At 46.1% G+C, this 20458-nt stretch overlaps 1 protein-coding gene across 7 annotated transcripts in view; it reads left to right on the forward strand.

Annotated features, from left to right (window-relative positions):
- Nucleotides 1-20222, forward strand: part of LOC129815591 (kelch domain-containing protein 8A-like) — a 78111-nt gene extending 57889 nt beyond the window's left edge. For 5 of the 7 annotated variants that reach the window (XM_055869543.1, XM_055869539.1, XM_055869541.1 and 2 more), the window contains 6 exons: nucleotides 10159-10571; nucleotides 10887-11097; nucleotides 11421-11585; nucleotides 11690-11908; nucleotides 15107-15208; nucleotides 18156-18386. In XM_055869543.1, coding sequence (XP_055725518.1) covers nucleotides 10407-10571; nucleotides 10887-11097; nucleotides 11421-11585; nucleotides 11690-11908; nucleotides 15107-15208; nucleotides 18156-18382 — 1089 coding nt within the window. In that variant the 5' untranslated portion in view covers nucleotides 10159-10406 and the 3' untranslated portion in view covers nucleotides 18383-18386. The other 2 variants (XM_055869546.1, XM_055869545.1) reach the window with 2 other exon arrangements.
- Nucleotides 20223-20458: the final 236 nt, after the last annotated feature.

The following is a 20458-nucleotide window of genomic DNA, read 5'->3' on the forward strand; positions in this document are numbered from 1 at the left end:
AACACAGTGTAAAAGCACAATATGTGCCATGTAAAAAAAAGCTAAGGTTTAAGTTCCTTCCTCAGAACATGAGAACATATGAGTCTTCAATATTCCCAGTTAAGAAGTTTTAGGTTGTAGTTATTATAGGAATTATAGAACTATTTCTCTCTATACCATTTGTATTTCACATACCTTTGACTATTGGATGTTCTTATAGGCACTATAGTATTGCCAGCCTAATCTCGGGAGTTGATAGGCTTGAAGTCATAAACAGAGCTGTGCTTCAAGCATTGCGAAGAGCTGCTGGCAAACGCAGGAAAGTGCTGTTTGAATGAATGCTTAAGAGCCTGCTGCTGCCGACCACCGCTCAGTCAGACTGCTCTATCAAATATCAAATCATAGACTTAATTATAATATAATAAACACACAGAAATACGTGCCTTAAGTCATTAATATGGTCAAATCCAGAAACGATCATTTCGAAAACAAAACGTTTATTCTTTCAGTGAAATACGGTACCATTCCGTATTTTATTGAACGGGTGGCAACCCTAAGTCTAAATATTGCTGTTACATTACACAACCTTCAATGTTATGTCATAATTATGTAAAATTCTGACAAATGAATGATGGTCTTTGTTATGAAGAAATGGTCTTCACACAGTTCGCAACGAGCCAGGCAACCCAAACTGCTGCATATACCCTGACTGCTTACACTGAACGCAAGAGAAGTGACACAGTTTCCCTAGTTAATATTGCCTGCTAACATGAATTTCTTTTAACTAAATATACAGGTTTTTAAAAAATATACTTGTGTATTGATTTTAAGAAAGGCATTGATGTTTATGGTTCGGTACATTGGTGCAGCGACTGCGCTTTTGTTAAATCATCACCAGTTTGGCGAAGTTGAAGTAGGCTGTGATTCGATGATAAATTAACAGGCAGCGCATTGATTATATGCAAAGCAGGACAAGCTAGTTAACATAGTAATATCATCAACCATGTGTAGTTAACTAGTGATTATGTTAAGATTGTTTGTTTTTTATAAGTTTAATGTTAGCTAGCAACTTACCTTGGCTCCTTGCAGCCACCAGGTCCTTTTGATGCTGCACTCGCGTAACAGGTGGTCAGTCTGCCATGCAGTCTCCTCGTGGATTGCAATGTAATCGGCCGTAAGTCTGTTAATTGGCCGATAGGGAGACATTCTACGTTTTTTATGTTTTCATTTCTAACTGCCACACCGCCTTGTATCCGTTTGTGCTGCCTGTATGTACGCTGCTGGGTTGCTATGGAAACTATTGGTCTGCTTTTACAGCAGCTGTTTACTCACATGCAGATAGCATACAAACACACACACACACAAGCGATGCCAGGAGGGCGAGACAGACATTAGCCTTTTAACAGAGAGAGATTAGATACTTACTTGGCCAACTATTCCTCCAACTCTGCCAACAATCTGTCACAACTCTCTTCTCCTTGGTCCTGTGTTCTGAAACCCATATTCATTTATTTAGATAGAGCTATGTGGGGCTGTTAATTGCTCATAAGAAATGAAGATGTATGAGAGAGAGAAAGAGCAGTAGCAGTGTAGTGGAGAGAGCTGACATTCAATTCAAGGCATTACCTCAGCCTCCTCTCAGCATTGCTACTGTGTATTAACCATCAGTATCGGTGTATCAGTCATCAGATATTGGTAATCAGGCCAAACCCCCTGAGAGAGCGAGAGAGAGAGGTTAGATTTAATGAGGGATGTGTATAGTCACTCAGTGGCCTGGCCCCTGCACACAACCTTACAATCAGCTATTCTCCAACCTTGGTCCTTTAGTCCAGCACCACTAACGCGCCTGACTCAACTACTCAACTGCCAAGCCTTGACTCTCTCTATTGCTGTGTGGTAGTGTTTGGCTTGGCTGTAACAAAAGCCTGCACACCCTGTAGATCCCCAGGACCACTAAGCTCGGAGTAGAGCAGCTCCAAGAGATGCATTTGTCTGTTACAAATAGGAAGATGTAGCTGAGAGTCAACATCTGTCACTGTTAGTTAATGTGTTACTGTGTGTGATGATGTCGGTACATTCATACTGTACAACATGTTGTGAAGGAAAGGGAACTGCGTCCCATCAACAGCTGAGCCATTTAAACTAAATCAAACATCAATATTGTTGTTATTGTAATGTTCATAGACAACAACAACAGCGAGGCTGTAACGTCCTGACCAGAGTTCTTATGTGTTTTGCTTGTTTAGTGTTGTTCAGGACGTGAGCTGGGTGGGAATTCTATGTTGTGTGTCTAGTTTGTCTGTTTCTGTGTCCAGCCTAATATGGTTCTCAATCAGAGGCAGCTATCAATAGTTGTCCCTGATTGAGAATCATATATAGGTGGCTTGTTTTGTGTTGGGGATTGTGGGTGGTTGTTTCCTGTCTTTGTGTTTTGTCTGCACCAGCTAGGACTGTGATGGTTAGTTTGTTTTGTCATTTTGTATAGTGTCTTGTTTTGTGTTAATTAAATCATGGAAAATTACCACGCTGTACATTGGTCCTCAGATCCTTCTCGCCTCTCCTCGTCTGAGGAGGAGGACGACTTAGACTGCCGTTACAGAACCACCCACCAAACTCGGACCAAGCAGCGTGAGTACGAGCAGCAGCGGCCCACTACACAGGAATCCTGGACATGGGAGGAAATTCTGGAGGGTAAAGGACACTGGGCTCACATTGGAGAATATCGCCGCTCTCGGGAAGAGATGGAGGCAGCTAAAGCCCAGGAGCGGTGGTATGAGGAGGCAGCACGGAAGCGTGGCTGGAAGCCCGTGAAGAAACCCCAAAAATTGATTGGGGGGGGCTAGAGGGTAGTGTGGCGAAGGCAGATAGGAGACCTGCGCCCACTTCCCATGCTTACCGTGGAGAGCGGGAGTACGGGCAGACACCGTGTTATGCGGAAGAGCGCACGGTGTCTCCTGTACGTGTGCATAGCCCGGTGCGGGTTATTCCACCTCCCCGCACTGGCCGGGCTAGATTGAGCATTGAGCCAAGTGCCATGAAGCCAGCTCAACATATCTGGCCTCCAGTACGTCTCCTCGGGCCGGTGTACATGGCACCAGCCTTACGTATGGTGTCCCCGGTTCGCCAACACAGCCCAGTGCGGGTTATTCCACCTCCCCGCACTGGACGGGGTACGGGAAGCATTCAACCAGGTAAGGTTGGGCAGGCTCGGTGCTCAAGGGAGCCAGTACGCCTGCACGGTCTCCAGCCCAGTACCTCCAGTTCCGGCACCACGCACCAAGCCTCCTGTGCGTCTCCAGAGCCCTGTACGCACTGTTCCTTCTCCCCGCACTCGACCTGAGGTGCGTGCCCTCAGCCCGGTACCACCAGTGCCGGTAAAACGCACCAGGCCTATAGTGCACTTTGAGAGTCCAGTGTGCCCTGTTCCTGCTCCCCGCACTAGCCTTGAGGTGCGTGTCTCCAGTCCGGTACCACCAGTTCCGGCACCACGCACCAGGCCTACTGTGCGCCTCAGCAGGTCAGAGTCAGCCGTCTGCCCAACGCCGCCTGCACTGCTCGTCTGCCCAACGCCGTCTGAGCTGCCTGCACTGCTCGTCTGCCCAGCGCCATCTGAGCTATCCGTCTGCCCAGCGCCATCTGAGCCATCCGTCTGCCCAGCGCCATCTGAGCCATCCGTCTGCCCAGCGCCATCTGAGCCATCCGTCTGCCCAGCGCCATCTGAGCCATCCATCTGCCCAGCGCCATCTGAGCCATCAGTCTGCCACGAGCCTTCAGAGCCGCCCGTCTGTCCCGAGCCATTAGAGCCGTCCGTCAGTCAGGAGCCGCTAGAGCCGTCCGTCAGTCAGGAGCTGCCAGAGCCGCCAGCCAGTCAGGAGCTGCCAGAGCCGCCAGCCAGTCAGGAGCTGCCAGAGCCGCCAGCCAGTCAGGAGCTGCCATACCCGCCAGCCAGTCAGGAGCTGCCAGAGCTGCCCTCCAGTCATGAGCTGCCCTCCAGTCATGAGCTGCCTTCCAGTCATGAGTTGCCCTACAGTCATGAGCTGCCCTACAGTCATGAGCTGCCCTACAGTCATGAGCTGCCCTACAGTCATGAGCTGCCCTACAGTTATGAGCTGCCACTCAGTCCGGAGCTGCCACTCAGTCCGGAGCTGCCACTCAGTCCGGAGCTGCCACTCAGTCCGGAGCTGCCACTCAGTCCAGAGCTGCCTCTCTTTCCTGAGCTACCTCTCTGTCCTGAGCTACCTCTCTGTCCTGAGCTACCTCTCTGTCCTGAGCTACCTCCTAAATCATGTGGGGGCCTTGGGGAGGATTCTTAGGCCAAGGTCGTGGGCGAGGGTCGCCACTCAAAGGACGCTAAGGAGGGGGACAAAGACAGTGGTGGAGTGGTGTCCTCGTCCTGTGCCGGAGCCGCCACTGCGGACAGATGCCCACCCAGACCCTCCTCTTGAGTTTTAGGGGTGCGTTCGGAGTCCGCACCTCAGGAGGGGGGTACTGTAACGTCCTGACCAGAGTTCTTATGTGTTTTGCTTGTTTAGTGTTGGTCAGGACGTGAGCTGGGTGGGAATTCTATGTTGTGTGTCTAGTTTGTCTGTTTCTGTGTCCAGCCTAATATGGTTCTCAATCAGAGGCAGCTGTCAATCGTCGTCCCTGATTGAGAATCATATATAGGTGGCTTGTTTTGTGTTGGGGATTGTGGGTGGTTGTTTCCTGTCTTTGTGTTTTGTCTGCACCAGCTAGGACTGTGATGGTTAGTTTGTTTTGTCATTTTGTATAGTGTCTTGTTTTGTGTTAATTAAATCATGGAAAATTACCACGCTGCACATTGGTCCTCAGATCCTTCTCGCCTCTCCTCGTCTGAGGAGGAGGACGACTTAGACTGCCGTTACAGAGGCACAAGGCAGGCACCATTTATTTTGTCAGAAAGCGGGAGAGCATTGCTGATGCTAATGAATGCAATCAGAACAGAGTATGAAATTCTTCAACTTTTTTAATGATGAGAAGTGACGATGAGATTTTCTAATTTCTATATTTGGGCCTGTAGGGAGAATGTTCTTCTTGCTCTTGGTCTTCAAAGTGTAATAGGCAGTAACGTTAGCCTTCAGGGTGGTATGACGCTGTGAGTGACTGCCTCCCTGAAATGTACTGTACTAAAGCTGTGTAAACAAAGAATAATAGCATGAGCAGTATACTGCAGTATAGCAAACCCTCAAGCTGGTAAATCACTATGGTAAAACTGCTGTGAGGAGTAATGTATGAAAAGGTAATACATAACCAGTTTTAACGTAGGTTTGATTCTATCCTCCTCTGGTCTCTGTCTGGGAGTTGGTCTAATGGGGTCAGTACTGTTATTTAAATGTGTTAGGCATGAGTCATCAACCTTATTGTGAACAGTCTTGTATGAGTAGAATAAAGCTGTGCTGGACTGTATTTACACTGAATGACCAGCAGTTTTATAACGTTAGCAATGAGTGGCTCTCCTGGGTGTCAGTTTACTTAAGCCCACCCCAGCGTGAACACTGCTATTAGAGCAGGATTAAGACCTGCTACAAAAAACCCTGGCTACTACATACACACACACACACACACACACACACACACACACACACACACACACACACACACACACACACACACACACACACACACACACACACACACACACACACACACACACACACACACACACACACACACACATACACACCCCTTGCCCTGACTCCACTGCTCACACTGCAGTGGTTCTGAGGTGTGGGGAGTAAAGCACTATTTGAATACTGCAGGCTAATTAAATGTTAGTCGTTAAACCATCCCTTGCTTGGCTGTTTTCACCCTGTAGAGAGAGAGAGAGAGAAAGGTAAAAGGGGGGGCGATAGGGGACAGATGGAGTGGGAGAGAGAGGAGAGACAATAGGGAGACCTTCGGGAGTACGCCATCACCACGATCAAACCAAGCTGCTTGTATTTGAAACATGGACTAATAGCTTTGCTGAGGATTACATTATGACTAAAGTTGGCAGCCGACTCGTGCCTATATAGGGATTGAAGGAGACTAACTAACTAATTAAAAGTATGAAAAGACATGCTGATTGTGAATGACTTCCTTGGGTTCTGGTGGGACTACTGTTGATCTCAAGCTGTTCAAGCAGTTCATTTAAAAAAAGACGTGGCGAAGCAAATCGGTTACTGATTGCAATGAATACGCTCTGCAAGGCACGCCAGGAGAAAGCAATTCTGTCTCACTAACAACACTCTGCCTGCCGGGGTCAGAGTGGAGAACAACACCACAGCTTTTATTTGCTGTTATGCTTTCCTTCTTTAATCCATGATTAAAACCAAACCAAGTAATATACTGGCTGGCTGGCCATCTGTACCTTGGCCTCGCAACTCCAGAACGTGTCACTGTTTCTATGGTAACCCACTCTTGCCCTCAAAAGTTACACAGTGGAGAATATTTTTTTTTCTAAAAGAAGCATCGATCTTTCTTTATTCTCTTTGTGCATGCATCCTTCCTTTTATTTGTCTGCAGAGAGAGAGATTGCTAAACAAAGTGTGACATGGTTTTGGTCCTGCTGTACATACCTACATGTACACTACGGTCACAAGACACAGGCCTCCCTTATGTCCATAGAATTTCTTAGCAAACAGCCGGATGCAGGGCTTTCTCCTATAGAGCTTCATTTTTATGGAATGGTCTGCCTATCCATGTGAGAGACGCAGACTTGGTCTCAACCTTGAAGTCTTTTTTGAAGACTCATCTCTTCAGTAGGTCCTATAATCAGCCTGGTCTCAGAGTAGTAAGTTGGTGGTTTGCGGATATCCTTTTAGTGGTGTTGGGGCTGTGCTTTGGCAAGGTGGGTGGGATTATATCCTGCCTGGTTGGCCCTGACCGGGGGTATCGTTGGACAGGGCCACGGTGTCTCCCGACCCCTCCTGTCTCAGCCTCCAGTATCTATGCTGAAATAGTTTGTGTCGGGGGGCTAGGGTCAGTCTGTTATATCTGGTGTAATTATCCTGTCTTATCTAGGACCATGCCTCAGGACTACCTGGCCCGATGACTCCTTGCTGTCCCCAGTCTACCTGGTCGCTGCTGCAGTTCCAACTGTTCTGCCTGCGGCTATGGAACCTTGACCTGTTCACCGGACGTGCTACCTTGTCCCGGACCTGCTGTTTTCGACTCTGTCTCTCTACTGCACCTGCTGTCCCAAACTCTGAATGCTTGGCTATGAAAAGCCAACTGACATTTACTCCTAAGGTGCTGACCTGTTCCACCCTCTACAACCACTGTGATTATTATTATTTGACCCTGCTGGTCATCTATGAACGTTTGAACATCTTGGCCATGTTCTGTTATAATCTCCACCCGGCACAGCCAGAAGAGGACTGACCACCCCTCAGAGCCTGGTTCCTCTCTAGGTTTCGTCCTAGGTTCTGGCCTTTCTAGGAAGTTTTTCATAGCCACCGTGCTCCTACATCTGCATTGATTGCTGTTTGGTGTTTTAGGCTGGGTTTCTGTATAGCACTTTGTGACATTGGCTGATGTAAAAAGGGCTTTATAAATACATTTGATTGATTGAGAGATTGACTAACTAAACTTCCATTGTTGAATGTGCCAAACACACACAAGTTCCCTCGCAGGAAAAAAAAGCTTTAGTTGTAGAAGGGCCAAGAGACCAGAGTTGGCAGAATGTGGTGCTAGAGTTGCAGTTGTCCAGACCGGAGATGTCATGTGCCTGGATTAGGACCTGTGGCCCTTCCTCTGTGAGACATGGTCATACCCTACGAATGTTGTAGAGCATGAACATGCAGGACCGAGTCACTGCTTTGATGTTTGCAGAGAACATGTTGTCCAGGGTCATGTCAAGGCTTTTTTAACTCTGGGAGAGGGACACCGTGAAGTTGTCAACCATGATGGAGAGGTCTTTGAGCAGGCAGGCCTTCCCCAGGAGGAAGAGCAGCTTCTTCTTGTCTGTTGAGCTTGAAGTGGTAGGCCGACATCCAAGCTGAGATATCTGCCAGGCACACAGAGATGCATGTCGCCACCTGAGTGTCACAAGGGGGAAGGAGAAAAGTAGTTGAGGATCATCCGCATAGCAATGATAGGAGATATCATGTGAGAATATGACAGAGCTGAGTGTCTTGGTGTATAGAGAGGAGGAGAGTGCCTAGAACCAAGCCCTGGGTGACACCATTTATGAGAGTACGTGGTGCAGACACAGATCCTCTCCACTACACCTGGTAGGAGCGGCCTGCCAGGTAGAATGCAATCCAAGAGTGTGCAGAACCTGAGACACCCAGCCCTGAGAGGGTGGAGAGGAGGATCTGATGGTTCACAGTGTCGAAGGCAACGGAGAGATTTAGGAGGATGAGAACAGAGGAGAGAGAGTCCGCTTTGGCAGTATGAAGAGCCTGTGTGACACAGAGAAGAGCAGTCTCGGTTGAGTGACCCATCTTGAAGCCTGACTGGTTATGGTCAAGAACGTCGTTCTGAGAGCGATAGCGAGAGAGATGATCAAATACAGCATGCTCAAGGGTTTTGAAAAGAAGGAAGGAATACCGGTCTGTAGTTTGAGTCAGAGTGTTGGTTTCTTAAAAAGGGGAATGACTGCCAGTAGTCAGGGATAAGTTGATGAGGAAAGTGAGGAATGGGATAAGGTCTCCAGGGAAGGGAAGAGGTGATGGGGTCAAGTTGGCAGGTTCTTGGGTGGACGGACCTCGCTAGTCGCAAGATTTAATCTGCAGAGAGAGGTGAGAATGAGGTCAAGGCGCAGGGTAGTTCTGTGTGAGAGTGAACAGTGGATTCAATAGGCTGAGTGAATGAGGAGCAAATGTCGTTAAACTTCTTTTCAAAGAGGTTGACAAAGTCGTCCGCAGAGAGGGAGGAGGGAAAGGGAGGGACGGAGGTTTAAGGAGGGAGGAGAAGGTGGAAAATAGTTTTCTCGGTTAGAGACAGAAGGTTATAATTTAGAGTAATACAAAGTGCATACAGAGCAACAGAAGGTCGAGAGGAGGGAATGGAAGGATGATAGGTCCTCTGGAAATGTAGTTTCCCTCCATTTTCGCTCAGCTGCCCGCAACCCTGTTCTGTAAGCAGTGAGACACTCAGCCAATGTTTCAGGAGGGGAGGGCCAAGATGGGTAGGAGGAAAGGGGACAGTGCGAGTCATAGGATGCGGGAAGCGATGAGAGTAGGGTTGAAGAGGCAGAATCAGGAGAGAGGAGGGAGAAGGATTTAGCAGAAGGGAGAGATGATAGGATAGAAGAGGAGAAAGTAGTGGGAGAGAGAGAGAGAGAGTGAAGATTGCGACATGGTGCATGACCATCTGGGTTGGGGCTGAGTGGCTAGGGTTGGAGGAAAGGAGACAGAGAAGGAAACAACATGACCATCTGGGTAGGGGCTGTGTGGCTAGGGTTGGAGGAAAGGGAGACAGAAAAGGAAAGTAGTGTGAAGGATTAGTAGGCGAACAGCATCTTGTAAAGATGAGGTCAAGCATATTGCCAGCCTTGTAAGTGGGAGGGGACTGGCAAAGGGTGAGGTCAAAATAGGCAAGAAGGGGAAACAGAGTTGGAAAGAAATGACTTGAAGGCAGTCAAGAGGTTGGTCTCCAAGGTACGAGTGACAGTGACAGCATGGAATTCAAATGAGGAGATGGACAGGTGAGTGAGGGAGAAAATAAAAAATATCCACTCAGGAGAAACGAGTAGTTCTGTGCCACCATTGTGACGACCAGATGCTCTCGGACTATGAGAGAACACTGAGCTGATCCACCATGCGGCTGCTGCTGCTCAGTCACACTGTCTGTGTGGGTAGAAGAAATAGGTTACAGGCAAGAACTAGACACGGAGAGAGAGGAGGAAGAGGGAGGGGGATGTGGGGAAGGGAAGGCTGGTTGCCTGGTTACTGATGGATGTTTTGCTCTGCTTGTAAAGCCCAATTTATCCTGATTGTGTACACAGCTAAAGAGGGCCATGACACACACACACACACACACACACACACACAGCCAAAGGCCCAATCTATTCAATAGTAAATAGCTGTAGGTTGCTTTGATTAGAAGCATGATTAGAAGCTAAATGACCATATAATTCTGAGTCAGTGGGAACTTAGATAAGTACTCTTCTCTTTGATTATATTACATTGTCTTTCCTGTTCCATACTAATCATCCTTCCTTCTCATTTCCTCCAGGACCTAGTACGAGCCGGTGGTCAACTCCAAGGGAAGAGCCTCAGGTTGGTGACCTTGCTGACCTTGCTCCATCCGCTCTCTCTGGTCTTCCACCTAGTTCTCTAGATCTCCTGACAACACCACTCTCTCGACTCTTCCCGTTGACACGGCACTATACCCAGGGGTGCTAACCCTGTCCACCTCCATCTCTGGTTTCCTGGACCCACCGCTCCACCAGCAACCCTTCCCCTCCCTGAGCCGAGATATAGATGTCTGTGCCCTCGGCCTTGGAGTTCCACTGGCAGAGCCTGGCTCGGCTGCCAAGCGGGCGTGTCTACCACTCCCTGGCGGAGGTAGGGGGGCAGATGTACATGCTGGGGGGCTGTGATGCTGCAGGGAGGCCCTCCCCAGCCCTGGAACTCTACTCTCCAGAGGTAGGTTGGAGCATACACACACGCACGCACGCACACACACACACATACACCCACACACACACACACACACACACACACACACACACACACACACACACACACACACACACACACACACACACACACACACACACACACACACACACACACACAACCCACACACACACAAACACACAACCCACACACACACACACACAAACACACGACGCACACGCAAACAAACACACACAGGATTAAACACAGAATGCATCGGTTCAAACATTTACACAGGACTAATCGACCATGTAATTAATTACACTTTTTTGTTGTTTTCAGGGAGACCAGTGGCTGAGCTTGCCCCCCATGCCCACCCCTCGGGCGGGTGCGGCCGTGGCGGTGCTGGGCAAGCAGATCCTGGTGGTGGGTGGTGTGGGGGAGGACCAGCGCCCTCTCAAGGTGGTGGAGGTGTACAACACAGAGGAGGGGAGGTGGAGGAAGAGGAGCGCCCTCAGAGAAGCACTGATGGGGGTGGCCGTCACTGTAAAAGGTGTGTTGGGTAGGGGGTGGCTGTCGCTGTGAAAGGTTTGTAGGTGGGGGGTGGCCGTCATTACATTTACATTTAAGTCATTTAGCAGACGCTCTTATCCAGAGCGACTTACAAATTGGTGCATTCACCTTATGATATCCTTTCGTTGTGAAAGGTGTGTTGGGGGGGTGGTCGTTGTTGTGAAAAGTGTGTAGGGTGGGAGGTGACACAAGGACATATATACTTGCATTCTGTACATGGCCAGATCCATGTTAATGGCTCAGTTTCTCACCTCTCCCTCCTCCACCTTTCTCTCTCTCACTCTCTCTCACCCTTCTCTGTAGATGGGCGTGCGTTGGCAGTGGGTGGTATGGGTTCAGACCTGCTCCCTCGTAGTATACTACAGCAGTATGACCTGAGGAAGAATGTGTGGGCACTACTGCCCCCTATGCCCACACCGCGATATGATGCTACAGCACACCTACTGGGCAACAAGATCTACGTGGCAGGTAAGGAAAGGGTGTGCGTGTTTGGGTGTCTGTTCACGCTTGTGTGCGTGTTTGCCAGTTTGCACGTGTAATGTGTATACTAAGTGTGTGTGTGTTCTCTTTAGGTGGGCGTCAGTGTAAGCGCACATTGAAGGTCTTTGAGGTATTTGATTCAGAGACACGCTCCTGGAGTACACTACCCAACATGCCGTGTAAACGTTCGTACGGTGGCGTGTTCTGGGACAGTTCGGGGAGGCTGTGTCTGCTGGGGGGGCTAAGGAAGGGAGGAGGCCACCAGAGCTCCAAGTTCACCAAGAATGTCAACATCTTTGATACTAACCAGGGTAAGAACCACAAAAAAAACACATACACAAAACACATACATATGCATTTAAGTGCACTGATTTCCTCTCCAGGTACACAATAAAGTTATATTTCTCTCCAAATAAAAGCTAGCTGCATGCTGCACACATACACACACACCTCATACCCCTGGAAAAACGACTTATCTTCCGTCTTACAGAAAATGAATATCAAATGGTCAAATTGAAAAGAGACCAGGAAGAGAAAAGTAAGAGCCATACTGTCACGACCTGACCTTAGAGAGACGTTTTATTTCTCTATTTGGTTAGGTCAGGGTGTGATGTGGGGTGGGCATTCTATGTTTGGTTTTCTAGGTTTCTGTATTTCTATGTTTTGGCCGGGTATGGTTCTCAATCAGGGACAGCTGTCTATCGTTGTCTCTGATTGAGAATCATACTTAGGCAGCCTTTTTCCCCACCTAATGTGTGGGTAATTATTTTCCCGTGTGTGTTTGTGTGCACCTCAGTTGCGTCACGGTCTTTGCTGTTTACCTGTTTGTTTTGTTGGTTAAGTTTTTCACTCCTATTAAAAGATGTGGAACGACATGCACGCTGCGCCTTGATTGATTAATGACAGGGAGTTTGAGCATAGCGAGCGTGACACATACCCAGGTAAAAAAAATCGATAAGTCATTTCAAACAATAGAGTGTTTTGTCACGCATTTGGATTCTTCTATTTTTACCAGTCGATTCCAAATGAAAGAAGCAGTGGGAGTCTGAATACTAATCTAACACCACGGTGAGAATGTCTGTCTGGCCAGCTAGCAGGCTGGCTGGGTTTTACTCCAGAGATATCAGACAGACATTTACTCTACCTTCCTCCATACCTTCCTCCTCACACACACACACACACACACACACACACACACACACACACACACACACACACACACACACACACACACACACACACACACACACACACACACACACACACACACACACACACACACACACACACACACACACACACACACACACAGTAAACAATAAGGCCCATTCACTCCCCCTCCCAATCTAATCTAAGTGGAGATGAGATGGGAGATGAGCTACAGTGAGGAGGGAGGGTGTTTAAATTACAGGATTCAGAAACAGATTGCGTTATTATCTGCCTTCCTCCACAGATGGTCATGCTGTCTGCAACTCTCACACTGGGATATTATACTCTGTAGCTCACTCATTGTTAGATTTACCCAGAGCCATTTATTTAGATATCTGAATATATGGCTCTGGATTGACCTAGAATTCAATGTCTTGAGAGAATGTTTTGAGAATGTTGACAGAAAATGTGTGTGCAAAATAGCAGCAACAAGGCAGTCCTGTGGGAGAAAACAGCTTGTTAATGAGATGTCGAAGGAAAATGACAAGAATCGTGCAAGCTAACAGGCAGGCAAATAACGGCGCAGAATAGTGGTGTGCAGAACGGCATCTCAGAACGCACAACTCGCCAGTCCTTGTCACGGATGGGCTATTGCAGACCATACCAGGTTCTACTCCTATTGAGGAGTGGAAAAACATCGCTTGGTCCAATGACTCCCGGTTCCTGTTGCGCCATGCTGATGGCAGAGTCAGGATTTGGCGTAAGCAGCATGAGTCCATGGCCCCATCCTGCATTGTGTCAACGGCACATGCTGGTGGTGGTGGTGTAATGGTGTATGGAATGTTTTCCAGGGACACATTAAGTACCTTGATACCAATTGAGCAATGTTTTCTTGCCCCAAAGACTTTTGGCTGGCCTGGAGGCAAAGGGGGGTCCGACCCGATACTAGATGGGTGTACCTAATAAAAAACTGTCCACTGAGTGTAGATTACATTGATAAAAGTAGAATATTAAAATTACTCCAATATACAAAGACAGACATTGTGTAATATGACATAACTCATAACAAAGTAGAGCACCGAATTTTCTAGTATCCTGAATTGTGTTCTCCATGTCTGTCTGACTAGCTCATCATGATCTGTTCAATGGAAATCCACTGACTACCAAAGCCTCTACAAAACTGTAGAAAATACATCACACCAATGCACACTCTCTGTATACAAGATACACTCACACACAGCCCAGCACATACATTAACTACACAACTGCAATATCTCCAGTCCCTTCTAGTTCAGCTATCTGTAGTAGACTAACTAAACTCTCTGAACCTTTCTTCCCGCTAGTGTGTTAGTGGGTGCCCTCCCTCTGAATGTGAAGGAAAAAGGGAACTTAGTGCTGAATATGATATGTTTTAAAAAGTTATATGGAGGAAGCCCCTGAGAGTGCCAGCCAGCCAACACTTCAACAACAAAGGCCCTGGCAGTGAGTCGCAGAGCAGTGTGCCCGTCGCCAGCTGTGCTCTGCCTTATTCCCTTTCAAGCTCAAATATGGGCTGGATTGGCAACAGTTCATTAACAAAGTGCTTTTATCTGCTCTGGTTATGTTTTCGTCCCTATGTCTCTCTCTGTCTCCCTCTCTCTCTCCCTCTGTATTTCTCTTCCTCTCTCTCTCTCTGTGGAGCTGATTGTGAAGTCAGAGACATTAAACTCACGCAGGCTTGGGATTCTTACAGACAACATAAAAGCTTTAAAAGAGTCTTTGAAAAACAAAAAAATCTCCCTAGTCGCTGTTTCTCTGAAATAGTTTCACTGTCTTTAGCAGCACAAATGTTTGCCTAAGTAGAAGTGTAAATAATATGCCAATTTACTGTAATAGTCATCCCCTGCCAGACTGCAGGAGGGAAATAACTTGTTTTTCTCCTTTGAATCAATTGAAGTGTTCAGATTGGATGGTTTTACTGGAAATGGACCCTATTTTCTTATTTCCAATATCTGACCTGGTAGCTTGGTGTGTGTGTGTGTGTGGACATTTGTATTCAAGGTGCGCACAGTATTTCTTATTGAGTTGTGGTGCCACCAGCATTCAGGCACACACCAAATTGTAACTTGCAGAATTCAAAAACAAATGGAAAAAATCTAATTGTCACCTTGCTGGAGTTTTATGCAGTGGTCAAAGTTGATTGTACACACACTTCCCTGCCTCCCCCACCCTCATTAAAATGTGGTTTACACTTGCACACGCACGCACGCACACACACACACACACACACACACACACACACACACACACACACACACACACACACACACACACACACACACACACACTCTCTGGTATCGACCTCTCCTGTCTCCCTCCAGGGTTGTGGTTGAAGTCAGAGGACACTGTGGCCATGAAGACTAAGAGGGCTGACTTTGCCTCGTCTTTCCTCAGGGGCAGGATGGTCGTAGCAGGAGGACTCGGTGAGGGAGTGTGAATGTGTGTGTATATGTGCTCATATATGTGTGTTTTTCTTGAATGTTAGTTGGTCATGACAATGTGTGTTGACCATACAGTGCATTCGGAGAGTATTCAGACCCCTTAGACTTTTTTCACATTTTGTTACGCTACAGCCTTATTGAAAAATGGATTAAATAAAATAAATAAAAATCCTCATCAATCTACACACAATACCCCATGTTAACAAAGTCAAACAGGTTTTTAGAAACTTTTGCTATTTTATAAAAAAAAGAAATAACAGAAATACCTTATTTACATAAGTATTTAGACCCTTTACTATGAGACTTGAAAATTGAGCTTAGGTGCATCTTGTTTCCATTGATCATTGGCACACACCGGTCTATATAAGGTCCAAAAGTTGACAGTGCATGTCAGAGCAAAGACCAAGCCATGAGGTCGAAGAGCGCCGAGATAGGATTGTGTCGAGGCACAGATCTGGGGAAGGGTACCAAAAAAGGTCAGGGAGGTGAGCAAGAACCCGATGTTCACTCTGACAGAGCTCCAGAGTTCCTCTGTGGAGATGGGAGAACCTTCCAGAAGGACAATCATCTCTGCAGCACTCCACCAATCAGGCCTTTATGGTAGAGTGGCCAGACGGAATCCACTCCTCAGTAAAAGGCACATGACAGCCCGCTTGACAGGACTCTCAGAACATGAGAAACAAGATTATCTGGTCTGATGAAACCAAGATTGAAGGAAGATTGAAGGCCTGGAGGTAACGTGGCACCATCTCCACGGTGAAGCATTGTGTTGGCAGCATCGTGCTATGGGCTTGTTTTTCAGCGACAGGGACTGGGAGACTAGTCATGACCGAGGGAAAGAGGAACGGAGCAAAGTACAGAGAGATCGTTGATGAAAACCTGCTCCAGAGAGCTCAGGACCTCAGACTGGGGCGAAGGTTCACCTGCCAACTGGACAAAGACCCTGAGCACACAGCCAAGACAACGCAGGAGTGGTTTCAGAACAAGTCTCTGAATGTCCTTGAGTGGCCCAGCCAGAGCCTGGACTTGAAAGCGATTGAACATCACTGGAGAGACCAGAAAATACCTCTGCAGCGACGTTCCCCATCCAACCTGACAGAGCTTGTGAGGATCTGCAGAGAAGAATGGGAGAAACTCCCCAGATACAGTTGTGCCAAACTTGTAGAGTCATATCCAAGAAGACTCTAGGCCGTAATCGCTGCCAAATTGCTGAGTAAAGGGTCTGAATACTTACAGTACCAGTCAAAAGTTTGGACACACACCGACTCATTCAAGGGTTTTTATTTATTTTCACTATTTTCTGCATTGTAGAATAATAGTGAAGACATCAAAACTATGAAATAACACATGGAATCATGTAGTAACCAAAAAAGTGTTAAACAAAGATTCTTCAAAGTAGCCACCCTTTGCCTTGATGACAGCTTTGCACACTCTTGGCATTCTCTCAACCAGCTTCATGAGGAATGCTTTTCCAACAGTCTTGAAGTAGTTCCCACATATGCTGAGCACTTGTTGGCTATTTTTCCTTAACTTTGCGGTCAACTCATCCCAAACCATCTCAATTGGGTTGAGGTCGGGTGATTGTGGAGGCCAGGTCATCTGACACAGCACTCCATCACTCTCTTTCTTGGTCAAATAGCCCTTACACAGCCTGGAGGTGTGTTTTGGGTCATTGTCGTGTTGAACAAATGATAGTCCCACTAAGCGCAAACCAGATGGGATGGCGTATCGCAGCAGAATGCTGTGGTAGCCATGCTGGTTAAGTTTGCCTTGAATTCTAAATAAATCACTGACGGTGTCACCAGCAAAGCACCCCCACACCATCACACCTCCTCTTCAATGCTTGACGGTGGGAACCACACATGCAGAGATCATCCGTTCACCAACTCTGCGTCTCACAAAGACACGGCGGTTGGAACCAAAAATCTCCAATTTGGACTCATCAGACCAAAGGACGGATTTCCACTGGTCTAATGTTCATTGCTCGTGTTTCTTGGCCCAAGCAAGTATCTTCTTCTTATTGGTGTCCTTTGGTAGTGATTTCTTTGCAGCAATTAGACCATGAAGGCCTGATTCACACTGTCTCCTCTGAAAAGTTGATGTTGAGATTTGTCTGTTACTTGAACTTTGTGAAGCATTTATTTGGGCTGCAATCTGAGGTGCAGTTAAATCTAACAAATGTATCCTCTGCAGCAGAGGTAACTCTGGGTCTTCCTTTCCTGTGGCGGTCCTCGTGAGAGCCAGTTTCCTCATAACGCTTGATGGTTTTTGTGACTGAACTTGAAGAAACTTTCAAAGTTCTTGAAATTTTCCAAATTGACTGACCTTCATGTCTTAAAGTAATGATGGACTGTCGTTTCTCTTTGCTTATTTGAGCTGTTATTGTCATAAATGAACTTGGTCTTTTACCAAATATGTTCTGTATACCACCCCTACCTTGTCACAACACAACTGATTGGCTCAAATGCATTAAGGAAAGAAATTTCACAAATGAACTTTTAACAAGGTACACCTGTTAATGGAATTGCATTCCAGGTGACTACCTCATGAATATGGTTGAGAGAATGCCAAGAGTGTGCAAAGCTGTCATCAAGGCAAAGGGTGGCTACTTTGAAGAATCTCAAATATAAAGTATATTTTGATTTGTTTAACACTTTTTTGGTTAGTACATGATTCCATATGTGTTATTTCATAGTTTTGATGTCTTCACTATTATTCTACAATGTAGAAAATAGTCAAAAAAGGTTTTTGCTTTGTCATTATGGGGTATTGTGTGTAGATTGGAGAAAAAACAACAATTTTATCCATTTTAGAATTAGGCTGTAACGTAGCAAATGTGGAAAAAGTCAAGGGGTCTGAATAACGTACTTTCGAATGCACTGTATATTGACTGTATGAACACCGTATGATGACCGTGTGTGGTCCCCAGGTCACCAGCCTTCAGTTCTGGACACTGTGGAAGCCTTCCACCCTCAGAAGAGGAAGTGGGAGAGACTGGCTCCCATGGCAATGGCGCGATGCTCTGCCTCGTCTATCGTCATCAGGGACCGCTTGCTGGTGGTGGGAGGAGTCAACCAGGTGCTGGAATATTGCTGTGCTTGTTGTCACACACACACACACACACACACACGTCATTTACTAACTGTCTCTGTCTAACTGTCTTTAAGGTCCCTAGTTCAGCCCATGAGATCCTGTATGTGAAAGAGGAGTGTCTGTAGGCTAGAGGACACAACCCTTACAGGATGATTGACAGCAGGATGACCACAAGAAGATTTTGAATTCTAGAACATTCTATTCAAGATCAGTGGTTCCAGTGCTTTCATAATGGCAGCTGGTCTGGAACAAGTGCAATATGTTTCCTAAGATCTACAGAGGAATAGAAAGGATGGGGAAATAATGCCACAAACACAGAACAGTGCCCTCTGCTGGGTTGTCTATACACACTCAACTCCAACACACAGTGAGAGAACATATCACACAGGCTACACACACAGAGAATAGATCCCAATTATCACCATACTGACTCACATCGTACAAGATATTCTACATCAGGGATGGCCAACTTTGATGGCCGTGGGGCCCACTAAAAACCTGAACTCATCATGAGGGGCCGTAGTTACTCGCGGGTCTGCGTACCCACATGTGCACAACCACATTTCGAAATTGCGCCTTGTGTATTCTACAAAAAAGGCAGCCAGTTGCACATCCCTGTTCTACACACACGAGGAGCTGGCTTTCTCTGTAAATAAGTTATTCAGAAGAGTTTTAGTAACGAAAAGATTCCTCTTCACTGTGTGTGATCTCCCAAAAGAGATTCTCAAGGTATTCAATATTTTTTTACTTTTGCATCTATTGTTGTAGACTTACTGCTTGCCTTGCCTTAAACGTTTTAAACTGGACATATAGATGTGATCTTAACAGGGAGTAAAGACTAGAGCAAGGTAATACATTTTGTATTGTTGCTTAGATAAATACTGTTTATTTGTTGTGTATGAAATGTGTGCAGTTTGTCAACAGTTTGATATTCGTTACTGTAGATGCAAGTGACATGTTAGTGTACACCCATCTCTAAGACCTAAATTAGTCAACTCCTGACATACAGTACAGTATGCAGTGGCTTGGACTAGAATGAAGGCATGCACTTAACTGGAGTGTGCATATAGCATGCATGCAGACATAGCATGCAGATATCTGGAGCAAGTCAAAATAATGTATATGAATTAACTGCACTACTGAAACAGAGTGTGCAATCATCAGGAGTTGACTATACCCACTGATGGATGCTGCTGAGGGGAGGACTGGAATGGCTGGAATGGACTGAATGTATTGGTATCAAACACAACCATGATACCATTCCATTTACTCCATTCCAGCCATTATTATGAGCCATCCTCCCCTTAGCAGCCTCCACTGAAACCCACATGTTTGAATGGGTAGCCTATGGATTGCTATGGCAATAGGAATTATATTTATTTTTTATTTTACCGTTATTTTACCAGGTAAGTTGACTGAGAACACGTTCTCATTTGCAGCAACGACCTGGGGAATAGTTACAGGGGAGAGGAGGGGGATGAATGAGCCAATTGTAAACTTGTAAAATTATATAGGTGTGATATCATACTTTTATATATTTGTCAATGAGAAGGTTAATCATGTAATGTCTGGTTTAGAGTATATACCAAATGGTGTATGTTCTTTAATCCTATTTAAGATCTGTTGGGGAGACTGCTCTTTTTAACATCCCCATTTAAAAAATATATGTTATACTCATGATACCTGCAATACTGGTTTTCGGTTAATCTGTTTTGGTTTGTAATTAGTGCACTGTGTATTGACAATTGATTAATGTGAAAATGTATTAATGAATAGCTTCATTCTCAGGATGTTTTTAAAAAGCACAAACTACTGGATGAATACTTCTACAGTAAGTATGGGTTCAATGAGGTATTCTTCTAACTTGATTAGAAAATAAAACAAAAGAAGCTTAACAAAATAATTCCATGGAGTGCATCCACTTCCTACCTGTATGTAGTATTCTTCTATATCATTCTTCTTTCATTCTTATTCTGTACTGTTAGATTTCAGTGCAGCCTTTTATATTATTGACCATAACCTGTTGTTAAGGAAACTTTTCATCCTCTGCCATATCATGGATTCAGAGTTACAGTGAATTCGGAAAGTATTCAGACACCTTGACTTTTTCCACATTTCGTTACATTACAGTCTTATTCT

Source organism: Salvelinus fontinalis, chromosome 18 (assembly GCF_029448725.1).
Source record: "Salvelinus fontinalis isolate EN_2023a chromosome 18, ASM2944872v1, whole genome shotgun sequence".
Classification (NCBI taxonomy): Eukaryota; Metazoa; Chordata; class Actinopteri; order Salmoniformes; family Salmonidae; genus Salvelinus; species Salvelinus fontinalis.